Source organism: Lynx canadensis, chromosome E1 (genome assembly GCF_007474595.2).
Source record: "Lynx canadensis isolate LIC74 chromosome E1, mLynCan4.pri.v2, whole genome shotgun sequence".
In the NCBI taxonomy this organism is placed as follows: Eukaryota; Metazoa; Chordata; class Mammalia; order Carnivora; family Felidae; genus Lynx; species Lynx canadensis.
The window spans coordinates 54,887,587-54,900,233 of record NC_044316.2 but is presented as its reverse complement, the minus strand read 5'-3'; the positions used below and the strand labels follow the sequence as shown (position 1 = coordinate 54,900,233).

General features: G+C 61.2%; 2 protein-coding genes across 3 annotated transcripts in view; both read right to left on the bottom strand.

Moving 5' to 3' along the window:
- MYO15B (myosin XVB) overlaps nucleotides 1-7,840 on the bottom strand; it is a 32,129-nt gene extending 24,289 nt beyond the window's left edge. The window contains exons 1-12 of the mRNA XM_032595716.1: nucleotides 5,784-7,840; nucleotides 5,316-5,379; nucleotides 4,965-5,074; nucleotides 4,720-4,794; nucleotides 4,290-4,386; nucleotides 3,925-4,028; nucleotides 3,687-3,750; nucleotides 3,060-3,221; nucleotides 2,130-2,243; nucleotides 1,741-2,007; nucleotides 675-770; nucleotides 291-422 (exon numbers count right to left, since the gene is read on the bottom strand). Coding sequence (XP_032451607.1) covers nucleotides 291-422; nucleotides 675-770; nucleotides 1,741-2,007; nucleotides 2,130-2,243; nucleotides 3,060-3,221; nucleotides 3,687-3,750; nucleotides 3,925-4,028; nucleotides 4,290-4,386; nucleotides 4,720-4,794; nucleotides 4,965-5,074; nucleotides 5,316-5,379; nucleotides 5,784-7,840 — 3,342 coding nt within the window. The remainder of the gene's footprint in view (nucleotides 1-290; nucleotides 423-674; nucleotides 771-1,740; nucleotides 2,008-2,129; nucleotides 2,244-3,059; nucleotides 3,222-3,686; nucleotides 3,751-3,924; nucleotides 4,029-4,289; nucleotides 4,387-4,719; nucleotides 4,795-4,964; nucleotides 5,075-5,315; nucleotides 5,380-5,783) is intronic.
- A 3,415-nt stretch (nucleotides 7,841-11,255) lies between these two features.
- LLGL2 (LLGL scribble cell polarity complex component 2) overlaps nucleotides 11,256-12,647 on the bottom strand; it is a 34,875-nt gene continuing 33,483 nt past the window's right edge. The window contains exons 22-26 of one of the 2 annotated variants that reach the window (XM_030296270.2): nucleotides 12,470-12,498; nucleotides 12,171-12,218; nucleotides 11,945-11,987; nucleotides 11,757-11,818; nucleotides 11,256-11,577 (exon numbers count right to left, since the gene is read on the bottom strand). In XM_030296270.2, the coding sequence (XP_030152130.1) occupies nucleotides 11,570-11,577; nucleotides 11,757-11,818; nucleotides 11,945-11,987; nucleotides 12,171-12,218; nucleotides 12,470-12,498 (190 nt within the window). In that variant the 3' untranslated portion in view covers nucleotides 11,256-11,569. The remainder of the gene's footprint in view (nucleotides 11,578-11,756; nucleotides 11,819-11,944; nucleotides 11,988-12,170; nucleotides 12,219-12,469; nucleotides 12,499-12,647) is intronic. The other variant, XM_030296271.2, reaches the window with a different exon arrangement.

Sequence of the window (12,647 nt, the reverse complement as noted above, 5' to 3'; positions counted from 1 at the left end):
GCTGGAGGCCTGAGGGACCCCTACAGGCCCCACATAGGCCCTGTGCAGTCGCCACCACCCTGCGCCTTCTGCAGCAAGGACTTGAAGAACCCCAGAGAGGTCAGGTATCTTGCTCAAGGTCACCCAGAGACAGGATTTGAACCTAGTTTGCCCACTGCCTTCCCAAGCTCTGCTGAGAGGCTATAGGCAGGGTTTCTGGGCCCCATCACCTTTTTGCTCCTCTGGGAGACCCTGATGGCCTTGGCCTGGCCACTAGGGCCCCCACCTTGTCCTTACCACTGGGGGCTCACCTGGGACAGCCGTGTCTGGGCATCCAGGATACTCAGGAGGCTGTGGGGCTGGTCTACGAGGAGGTCCAGGCAGGTCTCCCTCACAGGCTGGGGAACGGGCACCCAGGGCAGCAACTCTCGCTGACAGGCCTCCTGGGAACAGCCAGCACTGGGCCAGTCACAGGGCATGCCCACATTCATGGGGGAGCTCATCGGAGCCAGAGCAGGGGTGGCTCTCCCATTGTACAGATGAGTAAACTGAGGCCCAGGAAGGCTGAGATGGCCCACAGCCGGGGGTGCTTTGGGGCAGGGCTCTCAGTTCAGCGCCCTCGGTTTCCCAAGGATGGCCTCTGCTCTGGGAACGCCTGGGTGCCCCCTCCCACCGCCAGGCCCAGCTCCTCTTACCTCCTCCTGGGCCAGCAGCGTCTGCCTGGTGAAGAGCTGCAGGCGCTCGCTGGCAAGGTTATTGCACAGCTGTTCCAGGCCATTCACCCGCAGGGCCTAGGGGCATGTGGGCAGTGAGGTGGGCACCCGCACGAGGTGGGGGCATGGGGCAGGTGCCGTGAGGGGCGGTGCTGCACACGGGCCTGGTGTCCTTCATTCTCCTCCCAGAACTCAAGGAGGAGTGGTGCCCAGGGGCTGATGCTGCAGCCTCCAGGGTCAAGTCCAAAGGCCTAGGCGCAGAGTGTGCCCACGCCTCAGTCCACACCCTTCCCTCTGCCTCAGCACAACTGTGAGCCTCCAGGCCTCTGGTCACAGCCATCCTGTGGCCTGGAAGGGGCCTTTTCCTATGGCCCAGTAGCTCGCTGGCTCTCAGAATCCCACATCCTCATAAACAGGGCCTCAGGCTGCTGCCTCCAGGAAACCTTCCAGCATTCCTCCCATAAGGATTACAGGCTCCTTCCTCTGTGCCCCCCAGCACTTCACTCACAAGCCCGGAAGAGCCCCCGCTCCACGCAGCTTTGTACGGAGAGCCCTGCCACGCTCTAACACACACACAAGAACCCACACTTGCCACAAACATCCCCTGCTCAGAGAGGGCCTGGTCCCCCAGGGCACGCTGGAGACGAGAGAGCAGGGAGCAGTGAACAGTGCCCGACCAGGGAAAGAGGCCACCTCCTCTTGCCCAAGCCCCCTCCTCCCTGATTATGAAAACTCAGGGCCATTCAGGGCACTGTCCCTTTTCCTGCTCCTCTTGGTGCACAGGAGGTGAGACCCATTCTAGGGCCTGTGCCTTCCCGGCTGCCTTAGAGGCTCCTGTGAGACTCAGCAAGGCCGAGCAGGACAGAACTCTCCAGAAGCGATATCAGGGCTGGACCGAGCAGGGCAGAAAGGCCACACCCATGGATTGTGTCCTGTCTCGTGGCTAGGCAGGCAAGGGCTCACGAGTGCCACCCTCAGGGAGAGCTGACCCCAGAAATGATCAGGATGAGGTGGGCACCCGGTCCTGGGCCCCGCCCCAAGGGGTGACCTCAAAGCCATAGACGTCCACGACGGTGACGGTGTCCATGCTCTCTCCCTCCCCGGGTGGTGCCAGCTGCGCGTTGGTCCTCCCCAGAAGCCAAGTGAAAAGCCGTGAATACAGGGCCTTGGCCAGGGCGTCCCTGTGGGCGTGGTGAGTGAGCCAGTGCAGTAGCGAGCCGGGCCCGGCTATGGCTCTCTCCCGCCCCTGGGGCCACCTGGCATCAATGGCGCTTTCCACCGGCAAAGATCTGCAGACCCAGCCATAGGCTGTCTCCTGGAGGGCAGGGGAGGTAGGTATATGCAGAACATCAGGTCTGACCGAGGCTGACACGGGCCCACGCCAAGCCTGCGGGTGGTGGGGGTTGGCCCTGCCTCCTAAGGAGCCCCGGGGCTCACCGTGAACTTCCTGGTGACAGCCCCCTCCAGGCGCTCTGGTGGCACCAGCAGCAGCCGGGCTGCCGTGTGGATCTCGGCCCAGCTGGACACAGCAGCCACCTCCTGGGACTCCCGCTGGACAGAGAAGGGAGGGAACAGGAACAGCTCTGCGGGAGGAATGGCCACATCCCACAGGTAGCTCCGGGCAGGTAGGAGCCGACTCTGGAGCCTGGGGGCCCTGAGTGCGAGTCCTAATTTTACTTCCTCACTAGCTGGCTGGCTCTGGCAAGACTTTTCCTGAATCTCCACTGTCTTATTGTTAAAGGGGAAACAACGACCCTAAGTTCCAGCGTTGTCGTGAGAACCGAAGTAGAGAACAGATAGAGGGGCGCCTGGGTGGCTCAGTCAGTTAAGCGTCTGACTTCAGCTCAGGTCACGATCTCACGGTCCATGGGTTCGAGCCCCATGCGGGGCTCTGTGCTGACAGCTGGGAGCCTGGAGCCTGCTTTGGATTCTGTGTCTCCGTCGCTCTCTGCCCCTCCCCCGCTCATACTGTGTCTGTCCCTCTCTCTCTTTCTCTCTCTCAAAAATAAACACTCCCCTAAAACCAAGAGCACACTGTATATTAATCAATAAATTATATTAAAATAAATAAGCATTTAAAAACAATTAGAAAAAGAAAACAAATATATAAAGTGATTTAGACGGAGCCAGGTACATAGGAGCTACTCAGTTAGTGCAGGTCTCCCTTTCCAGGGTGGCAGCTTGGTGGCACTGGCACTGGCATAGACGACCCAGGTCTCTGTTCTCGCATCTACACAACGAACCCGCCTGCTTCCCAGGGCAGCCATGAGGCCTGGAGGGAGGCCCACAGGTATTCGGTATCATGGCTGCCCTGACCGTGCAAACAAGCCGCGTCCAGACTGGCCTCTGGCCACAGCGGGAGCCCACCTCTGAAGAGGAGAAGCAGACGTTGCCCAGCTGCAGGATGGCGGCCAGCATGGCCCAGGCTGCGGTCAGCTCCTCAGGGCGCGTGACCAGCACCTGCAGGGCCTTCAGAAGTCCTTCGAAGTCCTGGGCATCATCCTTGCCCTGGAGCCTGCAGGCCTGGCCCTGCAGAGCACAGCAGGGGTGAGGGAGCAGGGGTGAGGGGGCAGGGGTGAGGGGGCAGGGGTGAGGGGGCAGGGCCTGACAGCCCATAGCTTCCCTCCACTCCGGCCACTCCTCAGACCCCTGCTCCCAGACCTTTCCCCGGGCAAGCCCCGCCCCCACCTGGTTCAGGTAGTAGTAGGTCTCCGGCCCCTGTAGGGAGAGCTGCTCCCGTGCCACAGGGTCCAGCCCCGCCAGCAACTCGTAGAAAACATGGAAGCTCCGCTCAGCCTGGGCCTTGGGGAGAAGGACTGGCTTAGGGGGAGCAGGGCTCTGGTCCTGTGCCTCAGGGGAGCAAGGACAAGCCCTGGGAAAGGCAGGGATGCAGGGTGGGGGGCAAGGGGGTTAGCAACCACACTCCCTGCATGGCCCCTCTCCCTCTCCCACTCTGGGAAGCTGGAGAGAGGCGAGCAGCAGCACGGGCCTTACCTGAAACACCACCCTCGAGGCCTCCAGCAGATAATGTGACACAGAAGCTCCCACGATGACCCCACTGAGGGCACGGGACAGTGGGCGGGGGGGGGTGCCCAGGGTGCATGTGACCCAGGGGCCCTGCTCAGAATGGGACCCACTACGGGCTGGACCCAAGGGCAGCAGCCTCTGGTTCCCAGTAAAGGGAACTGATCGTGGGTGCCCCCCTGTGCCCACCAGGACCCCCTTAACTCACCGCTGCAGGCAGAGACGCAAGACCTGGCCGAAGCGACTGGCGTTTGCATTGAGGACTGTTTTGGCGTGGCCAAAGCTGCGAAGCATCAGCAGCACACCGTCCAGCTGCGTGGGGGAGGGGCACTCAAGTATCCCCAGGAGTGGTAGCCGGGTCACGATCAGGCATCCCAGCTGAGGATACTTTGTGCCTAGGGGCTGCGCCCGTCCTTGGAGAGGGTCAGTCCCACCCCACCTCACCCTGGCCTCCAGGAGGCAATGCCTGGGGCTGCCCCCAAGGAGAAGCCAGAGGCCTGGAGACCGCCCACCTGGCCCAAAGGAGAAGGATGGTTCCTCTTGGACCCTGGGAAATGCCCAGCTGCCTCTCACCTGACATCTTCTGTCCCTTGTTTGCTCCTGCTCCAGACTGCTTAGGAATTGCACAATCTTTTTGGCAGCTTCTGTCTTCCCTGAGCCACTGTGCCCACTGTGGGAGGGAGGGGCTGACAGGGTTTCCAGGAAGGGGCACATAGGACACCCCATGGAGCCCAGGAACTGGGGCATGCCCACCTGAAAGTGATTCCTACCCCCGGAAATGTGGAAAGGTAGACCCAGGGCATGGAGACCAAGGAGAAGGATGATGCCAAGAGGCCACAGTCGAGGGGCACGTGCGGTGACTTCAGCCAGGAGCACAGCCCTTACAAAGTCCAGCGGTGCCACCCAGCAGGGCACCAGGCCAACAGCTTCAAATGCAGACCCCACGTCCCTGCCTCCCAGCCCTCAGAGTGGCCCGTGGGTTCAGCAGGGCCCTACCGCTCACCTGAGGAGAATGCATGTGCCCTGCCCAGTGCTCTGAGACAAGCGATAGGCTGACGCCACGATGGCGAAGATGTGTCTGAGGGAAGGGGGTGGGAGCAAATGAGGTTGCCAGAGATGGGCATTTGGGCCCTCCTACATGTAGGCAGGACATGCCCTCGGTCCTCCCAGGATCTCAATCAGTGGCACATGCTGGGGCTTAGCCGCCCAGGGGGTGAGCAGAGGGTTGATGGGGGCAAAGGCACGTACGGGGTGGTGTTAAGGGCCTTCTTGGGGTGGTAGCTGGCCAGGACCTCAGCTGAGAAGAGAGGCAGGGGCCGGCGGGGGTTCAGGGAGAGCAGAAAGGGTCCCCCAAATGTCTGGGGAAAAAAACAGATGCTGTCGTCACAGCATGGAGGAAGCAGGGGCTACAAATGGAGTGGGGCTGCTGTGCTCCCCAGCCCAGCCCCCCAGCCCCCCCGCTCTGCAGGTCCCCAGAGAGGGTTCAGCACCCAGCCCAGGGAGGAGAAGGAAGGAGAAGTTCTAGAAGTGCCAGAGAGCCCTCTGATCCCAGGGGACAGGCAATCCCAGCCCACCCACCCTCCCCAGGTGCCCCCGTACGTAGATTCGGCCCAGGTGAAACCTCTTCTTGAGGCACAGCAGCACAGAGCTGTTACACACTGGTCTGTGGGGACAGCAGGAGGGAGAGGCAGGGAATGGGGGTGGGGTGGGCAGAAGGAGGTCTTAGGTTAGCGCTGTCACCGGATGGAGACATACTTTGGGCAAGTCGTGCATCCTCCCTGAGCCCCCGACCATAACACAGGGGTGTGGCTGCTCTGTGAGTTACCCGCTCCATGGGGGCTACAAGCAGGACCAGGCCGCTGACCCAGAGGGCAGCTTTGTGCCAGTTAGAGAAGAAAGTCCCAGGCCGGCGCACCTGATTTTCACCCCTCACCCGCCTCTTCCCGCGGGAAGACCTTTTGTGAGTTACAATACCGTCTAAGAATACAATTTATAAAAATGGAGGTGGGGGTGACATATGAGGAACTCTGACCCAGACAGGACAGGTTTGGAATTGCGCCTGCTCACCGCAGCCGAGCCAGGTCGTCCGTGTCTTCCAGGCCTTCCGCAAGGCTCCTGCCCTCCGCTCCCAGGGAGGGCGGTACCTCCAGGCCCGGCCCGAGGCTCAGCTCCAGGTCCCTCTCCAGCGCCTCTTCAGCCTCATCTCCTGGCACCCACCGCCCCCTCGGAGGCCCGCAGGGGCCCGGGCTTCTCTCCCACCGCAGGTGGGCCTCCAAGGTGAGTCGAGGCAGCAGCGCGTCGTCGGTGTCAAGTCCGGGGTCCTCGCGGGGTTCTGAGCTCTGAGTCCAGTGGACCGGAGCCTCGGCCTCCAAGGTTTCCGGCCCCGCTTCACTGCTGGAGCCGCTCTCGTCCAGTGGGGGCTCGTCGCGGGGAGCAGAGCCGAGGAGAGAGTCCCGGCGGGGGCCGGCCACACTTTCTCCACTCGCCCTGCGCCCCTCCCTGTCCCCCGAAGCCCCTTCACAAGGCCAAACGCGTCCCCCCCGGGCTGGGGCGTCCGCGGACGCTTCCTCTGAGCTCCGACTGCTCGACTCCCTCCCGGTCCTGTGCATCCTGGGGAACACGACCGCGAACTTGGGGTCCGGAGTCCGGTCCTCATCCTCAGAAGGGCCCTCGGGAGCTGGGCTCTTCGAAGGCTGTGGGGAGCTCGAGCCGCCGCCAGGGGGAGGCCTGGGCCGCGCCCCCAGTCTCGCTACGCCCGCCAGGCGCAGCGCGAGACGGCGCCTGGGTCCCGGCCTGCGGCCCCGCCCCCCGGCCGCCCGCGACCCCGCCCCCCGGCCCTCGCCCTCCGGCCGCCGCAGCCGCAGCCAAAGCCACCGCAGCAGACCCAGGGCGCGCGCCACGCGCCGCAGCCGCTCTTTAAGGCCGGCGCGGCGGGGAGCCGAAGCGGCGGCCTGGGGAGCGGGGCCTGCCGGGGATTTCGCGCGGAGCCGGCGGAGCGCCACGAGGGCGGCCAGCGGCGCTGGGGCCCGGGGCCCGTCTCCCGCTCCAGCCCCAGATTCGCTCTCACCTGCCGCCACTTGCACCTCCCCCACCGCCTTTCCGACCTGGAGGCGCCGAGTCCCGGAGGCCTCGGCTCTTCCCGGCTCGGCGCCCTGCGACTCAGCCTCCGGCCGCGCCTCGCTGTTTCTTGTGTCCCGGGCCAGCCTGGGGTCCCGAGAAGCCCTCGAGCTCCGGGGGACGCACTCTGGGCTGCCCTCGAGGGGGCTGGGGGCCTTGGGGTTTTTGCCCGGCCTAGTCTCTTCGGCTTCGGTGGCCTGGCTCGCCGTTCCTGGGGCTGTCCGTGGGCCCCCTCCAGGTCCGGCCCCCTCCAGACTCGATTCCGTGACTGTCCCGGAATCCTCCTTCTCTCCCTGGGGTCCCACCCCCGACGACCCTTCCCGGCTCCGGAGTTCAGCGCTACCCCCGCCGTCGCTGCTGGGGCGTTCGCCGGGTTCCAGCTCTGGCTCCGACTCGGTTTGGGTGTCTCCCGGGACCGTGTCCTTTTGCTCCGGCTTGGGTCGCAGCTCTGGGGCCCCAGTGCTCTGGCTGTCGCTCTCCTGGGCCTCGCGGGCTTCGCTGTCCGGGCAAGAGCTGCCCCCGTCTCCACCCGACGTGTCCCCATGCAGGCTCCGAGTCTCCCGGCAGCCCTGCCGAGCCGAGGGTCCCCGCCCTTTTCCTCTCCTCCTGCGGCGGCAGAGCTCACTCGTTGTCCCTTCTCGGGAGAGACTCTCTTCCTCCAGGCGCCCGCCACGGTCCTCCCGGGGCTCGCGGCTCTCCTTAGATCCGCGTCCCCGACGCCGCGCACTGCCTAGTCTCCCCTGGGCCTCTGCTGGCGGCCCAGCCCCTGACCGTCTGCAGCCGCCCTTCTGCTCTGCGGTGGGCTTCCGGCGGCCAGCGTGGGTCCTGTGGCTTCCCGCAGTGACCGGTTCCAAGACCGGTCTGGTCCTTCGGGCCTTACCGCGACCCTGTCCGCTTTCCTGGCTGGGCGCGCAGTGGGCGCTGCCCGACCGGGACTCTTGTTCCCCTGCGACCGGCCTCCTGGGGCCCTCCTGGCGCTGGGACGCTTTGCCCTTGCTCCCACCCATGGCGGGCCCAGTGAAGAGGGGCTTCTCGGCGTCTCTGTCCTCGCCCTGAAGACCTTAGCCCGCAGTGCCCTCAGCTCTTGGCAGCGCCCACACCCGTTCTGCTCTGGCTCTACTAGCAGTCTACCCCCTGGGGGCTCCAGCCTTACTCAAGAGCATTAATTATGCAGTTGGCCGCGGGGTCCTGACCCCTTAGACCAACAAAGGAGTGGAGGCCGCCCAGGAAAGAGGAGACGCTTCAGCATCAAAGGCCGAGGACGGGGCAACTGTGCCACCTGGGAGGCACTGCCAGCCAGGCCAGCCTGGCACTGTGCCAAGCTGCAGGGACCCACGTGCTCTGCTCCCCTTTCACCGCTTGCCCCCCTTTCAATGAGCCTGTCTGGGCCATCATCCTGGGGACTCTAAGGGATACCCACTCTCCTTCCTTCGTCCCCTTGGCCTCAATAGTATCAGCAAAGAGCTAACACTTCCGGGCTTATTATATGCCAGCCACTGTTTTAAACACTTTACTATGGAGTCATTTAATTCTTGGAAGCATGCTAAGAGGTGGGTGCCCTAAGGATTCCCGTTTTATGGCTGATGCGACTGAGGCACACAGCCAAGTGTCAGTGGTGGTCAGAGGTGGGACGCCAACCCGGGCAGTCCGGCTCCCAAGGCCCGCTGGAGAACAGGTGTGAGGGGCTACCGTCAGCAGTAAACTTGACTTTCGTTGGCCCATTACAACATATCTGATGTATCTCCAATCTCTTGCCTTCCTGGCACCCTCCCTCCTCTCTGCCCTATTGATCCAGACCGGGGCCTGTAGCTCACTCAGTTGCATGGGTGTGGCCAGCTGTCTTCCCAGAGCCTCCCAGGGAGAGGGGACTTTCCCTCCAAGCCCAGCTTTCACCTCTGGCTCCCACTTTCCCCATTCTTTCCTTCACCTGCTTTGCTCCTCCAGTCTGTGAGTCCTCCTCTGACCATGCTCCACTCTCCCTCCCTCCCTCGGGAACCGTCTCCTCCTCTCCTGGCCCCTACCACCAGCCACCGTAACTTGGTAACTTTCACCTCCTTTCGTTGGGTGTTAAGGTGCCGAGCGATTTTACAGACTCTCATTTAATCCTTACCACCCTCTGAGGCAGGCCCTATGATTATGCCCTGTTTTATAGGTAAGTAGACTAGAGCACAAGAGTGAGGTCATCTGCCCAAGGTCACACAGTCGGTCACAGGTGAAGCCAGTGTTTGAGGACTGGGTCTGCCTGACTTCCAAGTCTAAGTGAACACTTAAGTCTCCCACCTGTCGATGTTGAAGACCCTCAGATCCAAGTCTGCAGACCATGTGCCCAGCTGCCTGTGGTACATCGGCAGGGCCCTTGGTGTCAGCAGTGACCTCTGCCACTCACCTTCTCCATCTGGCAGTGGCCCTGGTCAACCCAACCCCTCAGTATCTCCATCTGGCCACTATGGCCACCTCCCCCTGGACAGAAGCGGCAGGGCCCTCCAACCTCCCTCCATGCCGGCTGAGCTTCCATTAATCCACTTTCTAGACGGTGCCAAACTCCTCCACTTGTGCACACCTATCAATAAAAATTGTTGATCTCACACTCCCAATAGAATATTTTCCTAGAACCAAAACAGGTGAACCACCAACATGAGTTAATATTTTGTAGCCCAAAGTACTTAAGGCAATGCTCATCCTGAATGAGGGCAGAGGTAAATCCATTTTCAGAGTCTTGATACTTGTGTGTGTGTGTGTGTGTGTGTGTGTGTGTGTGTGTGTGTGTGTGTGTGTAGCTGTCCAGCTCTCCAGAAAGACTGAGGGCCGAGTGCCAGTCCAGGATATACACAAGGCTTAATTTCTTTTATGATAAAAATAAAGATCCTGTGCATTCTAACATGTTCTCCCTGACCCTGACAGAGGGTCACCCCCATCACGAAACCCTGAACCTCGTGGACTCCCATGAACCTCACAACAGATCGTGAGGGGATACTCTTATCATCCCGTTCCCCCAGAAAAAACTGGGGTGCAGAACAGGAAGGCAATGTGCCTGTCACACGAGTGGAACTTGCTGGGATTTAAACTACAGTGGTCTTCGGAAGAATGAACTTCATAATGGAACTTCTGTGCTCAAAGCCCTTCAGATGCTTCCAGAGTCTCAGGATCAAGTCCAGACTGTCTTGCAGGGTACGCAGCACTCCCCACTGTCTGTAGCTTTGTCTTTTTATCTACCCAGCATCCCTTCTCCACTGCTTCTGCGACCATGGTCTGTGTTCCTCTTCCCTTTGGGGCAACTATTCCCCCTTCCTTGTGGCTTTTGGGACTCCTGCCTCAGTAAGTGCCACCCTCACCCCACTTCTAAGGAGAACAGGAGAGCTGGAGTGGCCCAAGTTACACAACCCAGATTCTTGAGCTGCACATGCTTGGCGGGAGGGTGATGGGTAGGGTTCTCCCATGGCGTATCCATCCAGGGACCTGGGCCTGGACTCCTCCTCTGCCCTGTGCGCTAATCCATGTCGTTCCAACAGGCCACGTGGGCTCCTGTGGCACATAGCAGTGCCCTTACCCTCGCCAGGCTCTAGGAGGTCCCAGTCTGGCCCCGGCCACTTGGTGGTCTCATTTTTGGCACACTTCCTGCCAGCTACCCTCAACTCTTAACACAATCCCACAGCAGGCCGACCAGTTCAAGTGCTGCCTGCCCCTCTATCCTCTGTGTAGAACGGAGCACCCAGCCCATTCCTGGTCACGTCCCTGCCCCAGCTTAACGTCACCTTCCCAGGCGCATCTCTCACAGGCCCCCGGCTTGCCTGCATCCTAAGATTTCCTGCCCTTGTTAGTATTGTGAGCCTCAGAGGGCAGGGACCACATTATCTTGGCCACCTCTGACCCCAAGCGCCTGGCATATAATACGTACTCAACAAAGACAGGTGAATGAAGTAGAATCAAGTAGACTCAACCCCCTGGCTTATAAAGACCATAACAGTGGTCTGATCCAGCCCCTCATCTGGGGGTAAGAGCTTTCACTTCTGGGAACTGCCTCTGACCTCAGCAGCACCCCACAGTCCTTCCCTGAAGTCTGGAAGAAGCCACCAGGTCTGAGGTACTGTGAGTGTCTCCCCCTTCTGACAGCAAGCAAAGGCCGGTCAAAGAGGACTCCCTCTGCCCCCGACCCTGGGATGCAGCCATGTACCCTCAGGGTGGTTAACTCTGGCCGTTCGTTTCCAAAGACAGAAGACATAGTGTTCAGATATGAACAGACACCGTTTGCTCTGACTCAACAGCTTAAAAAACTAACTCTCCGGAGTACCAGCCTGGTCCAGCAAATGGACCCCAGGGGCAAAGGCAAGGGACCGGCTACCAATCATTTCTGTCTACGTAGAAAATTTCTGCACAATTAAAAAAGTCAGTCATTGGACCAGTCCAGTGAAGAGGTAATAAGGTGTTTATTAAAAACTTTTTCACCCAGAGGCAGTTAAAATTTATAATTTAAAACCCAGCCCACTACAAAAAGGGGAGGGAGAAAAAACTGTGCAACATTGACAAAAGAACCAAGACAGACAAGGCCCAGGTGGGGCAGCCCCACGGCCCTGGGGTCCCTCCTCTCCGAGGCCAAGAGCAGCAGCAGGGTGCACACCGGGGTCGGCTCCAGTCCCTGGCACAGCCCAGTTCATGGGCCTCCTGGGGCCGGGGGGCAGCGCCCCAGGAAGCGCCCTCAGTAGTGTGTGTTCATCGCGTAGCCTGGACCTGCGACCTGCTCACTCTGCTGTGGAAGGACACAGAGCAGTGGCAATTCGGGGGCCTCCTGGGCAGGCCGGGGGGGCCTCAGTCCCCCACCCAGGGGCATGTGTGGGCTCATTCTCCTATCCCTCCTATCCCTCCCCAACTAGGAGGCATACCCTCCCGACCGCCCCCCAGCCCTGCAGCGGTGCCCAGAGCCCCTACCTCCCCCATTGCTGAGGCTGTAACCCGTGGCCACTCGCTGAGATCGCCAGTCGCCATAGCTCCTGCACGGGCAAAGACAGGGCAGTTACCATCCGTGGGGACTTCGGGGAGACCAGACGAAGACCCTTATTCCCAGAGAACTCCTGGCACCTCAGGGCCCACCCCTGCAGGCCCGAGCAGGAACTCACCCTCGGTCTCCCTCCAGTGTGCTCTGAATCTCCTTCAGGACCCCTGCAGGGTTGGGGAAGAGGCCTGCTGAGGCCGGGCCAGACACAAATGTTTCTCCCCCTTTTACTGGTGGAGTGTTGGACAGGTCTGCCTCCCTCAGAGTAACGGCCCTCAGTTCCACCCTGGCTTTCCAAGCCTCCCTCGGGACATCCCTCATGACGGCCCACCGACTCCTGCCCAACTCACTCTCGTCATTGAGCAGAGCGTGCTCCATCACCGGGCCAGGCCTCCTCTCTGAAAGGCAGGGGCCAGGTCAGGCGAGCTCTGAGACCTCCTCTGCCCCAGCTCCCTCCTTACTAGAGCAGCAGTGCCGGAACCCAGAACCCAGGACTGGAAGCGATGCCGTCTCTACTCTTAGCCCCAATACCACCTGCTGGCCTGGGGTTCCCTTCCTTCCCCTTCGGTTTGGGTCTGGGTCTGGGCCTAAGTATCACAATGTATCTGTCCCCCACCCCCACCCCTGGGCACAGGGAACCCTGTCTTACCCTCTCCATCACTCTGGCTCCCTGAGTTCCTGTGGGGAGAGAGATGGTGAGGACTGGGAGTCTCTGGGCTCCCCATTCTGGCTCAGAAAGCCCTGATCCCATGAAGAATGAGGTCAACTAACCTGGCCCACCTTGAGCCAGGGTGATAAACCAAGCTCTGCCCTGGATGGCAGCTTCC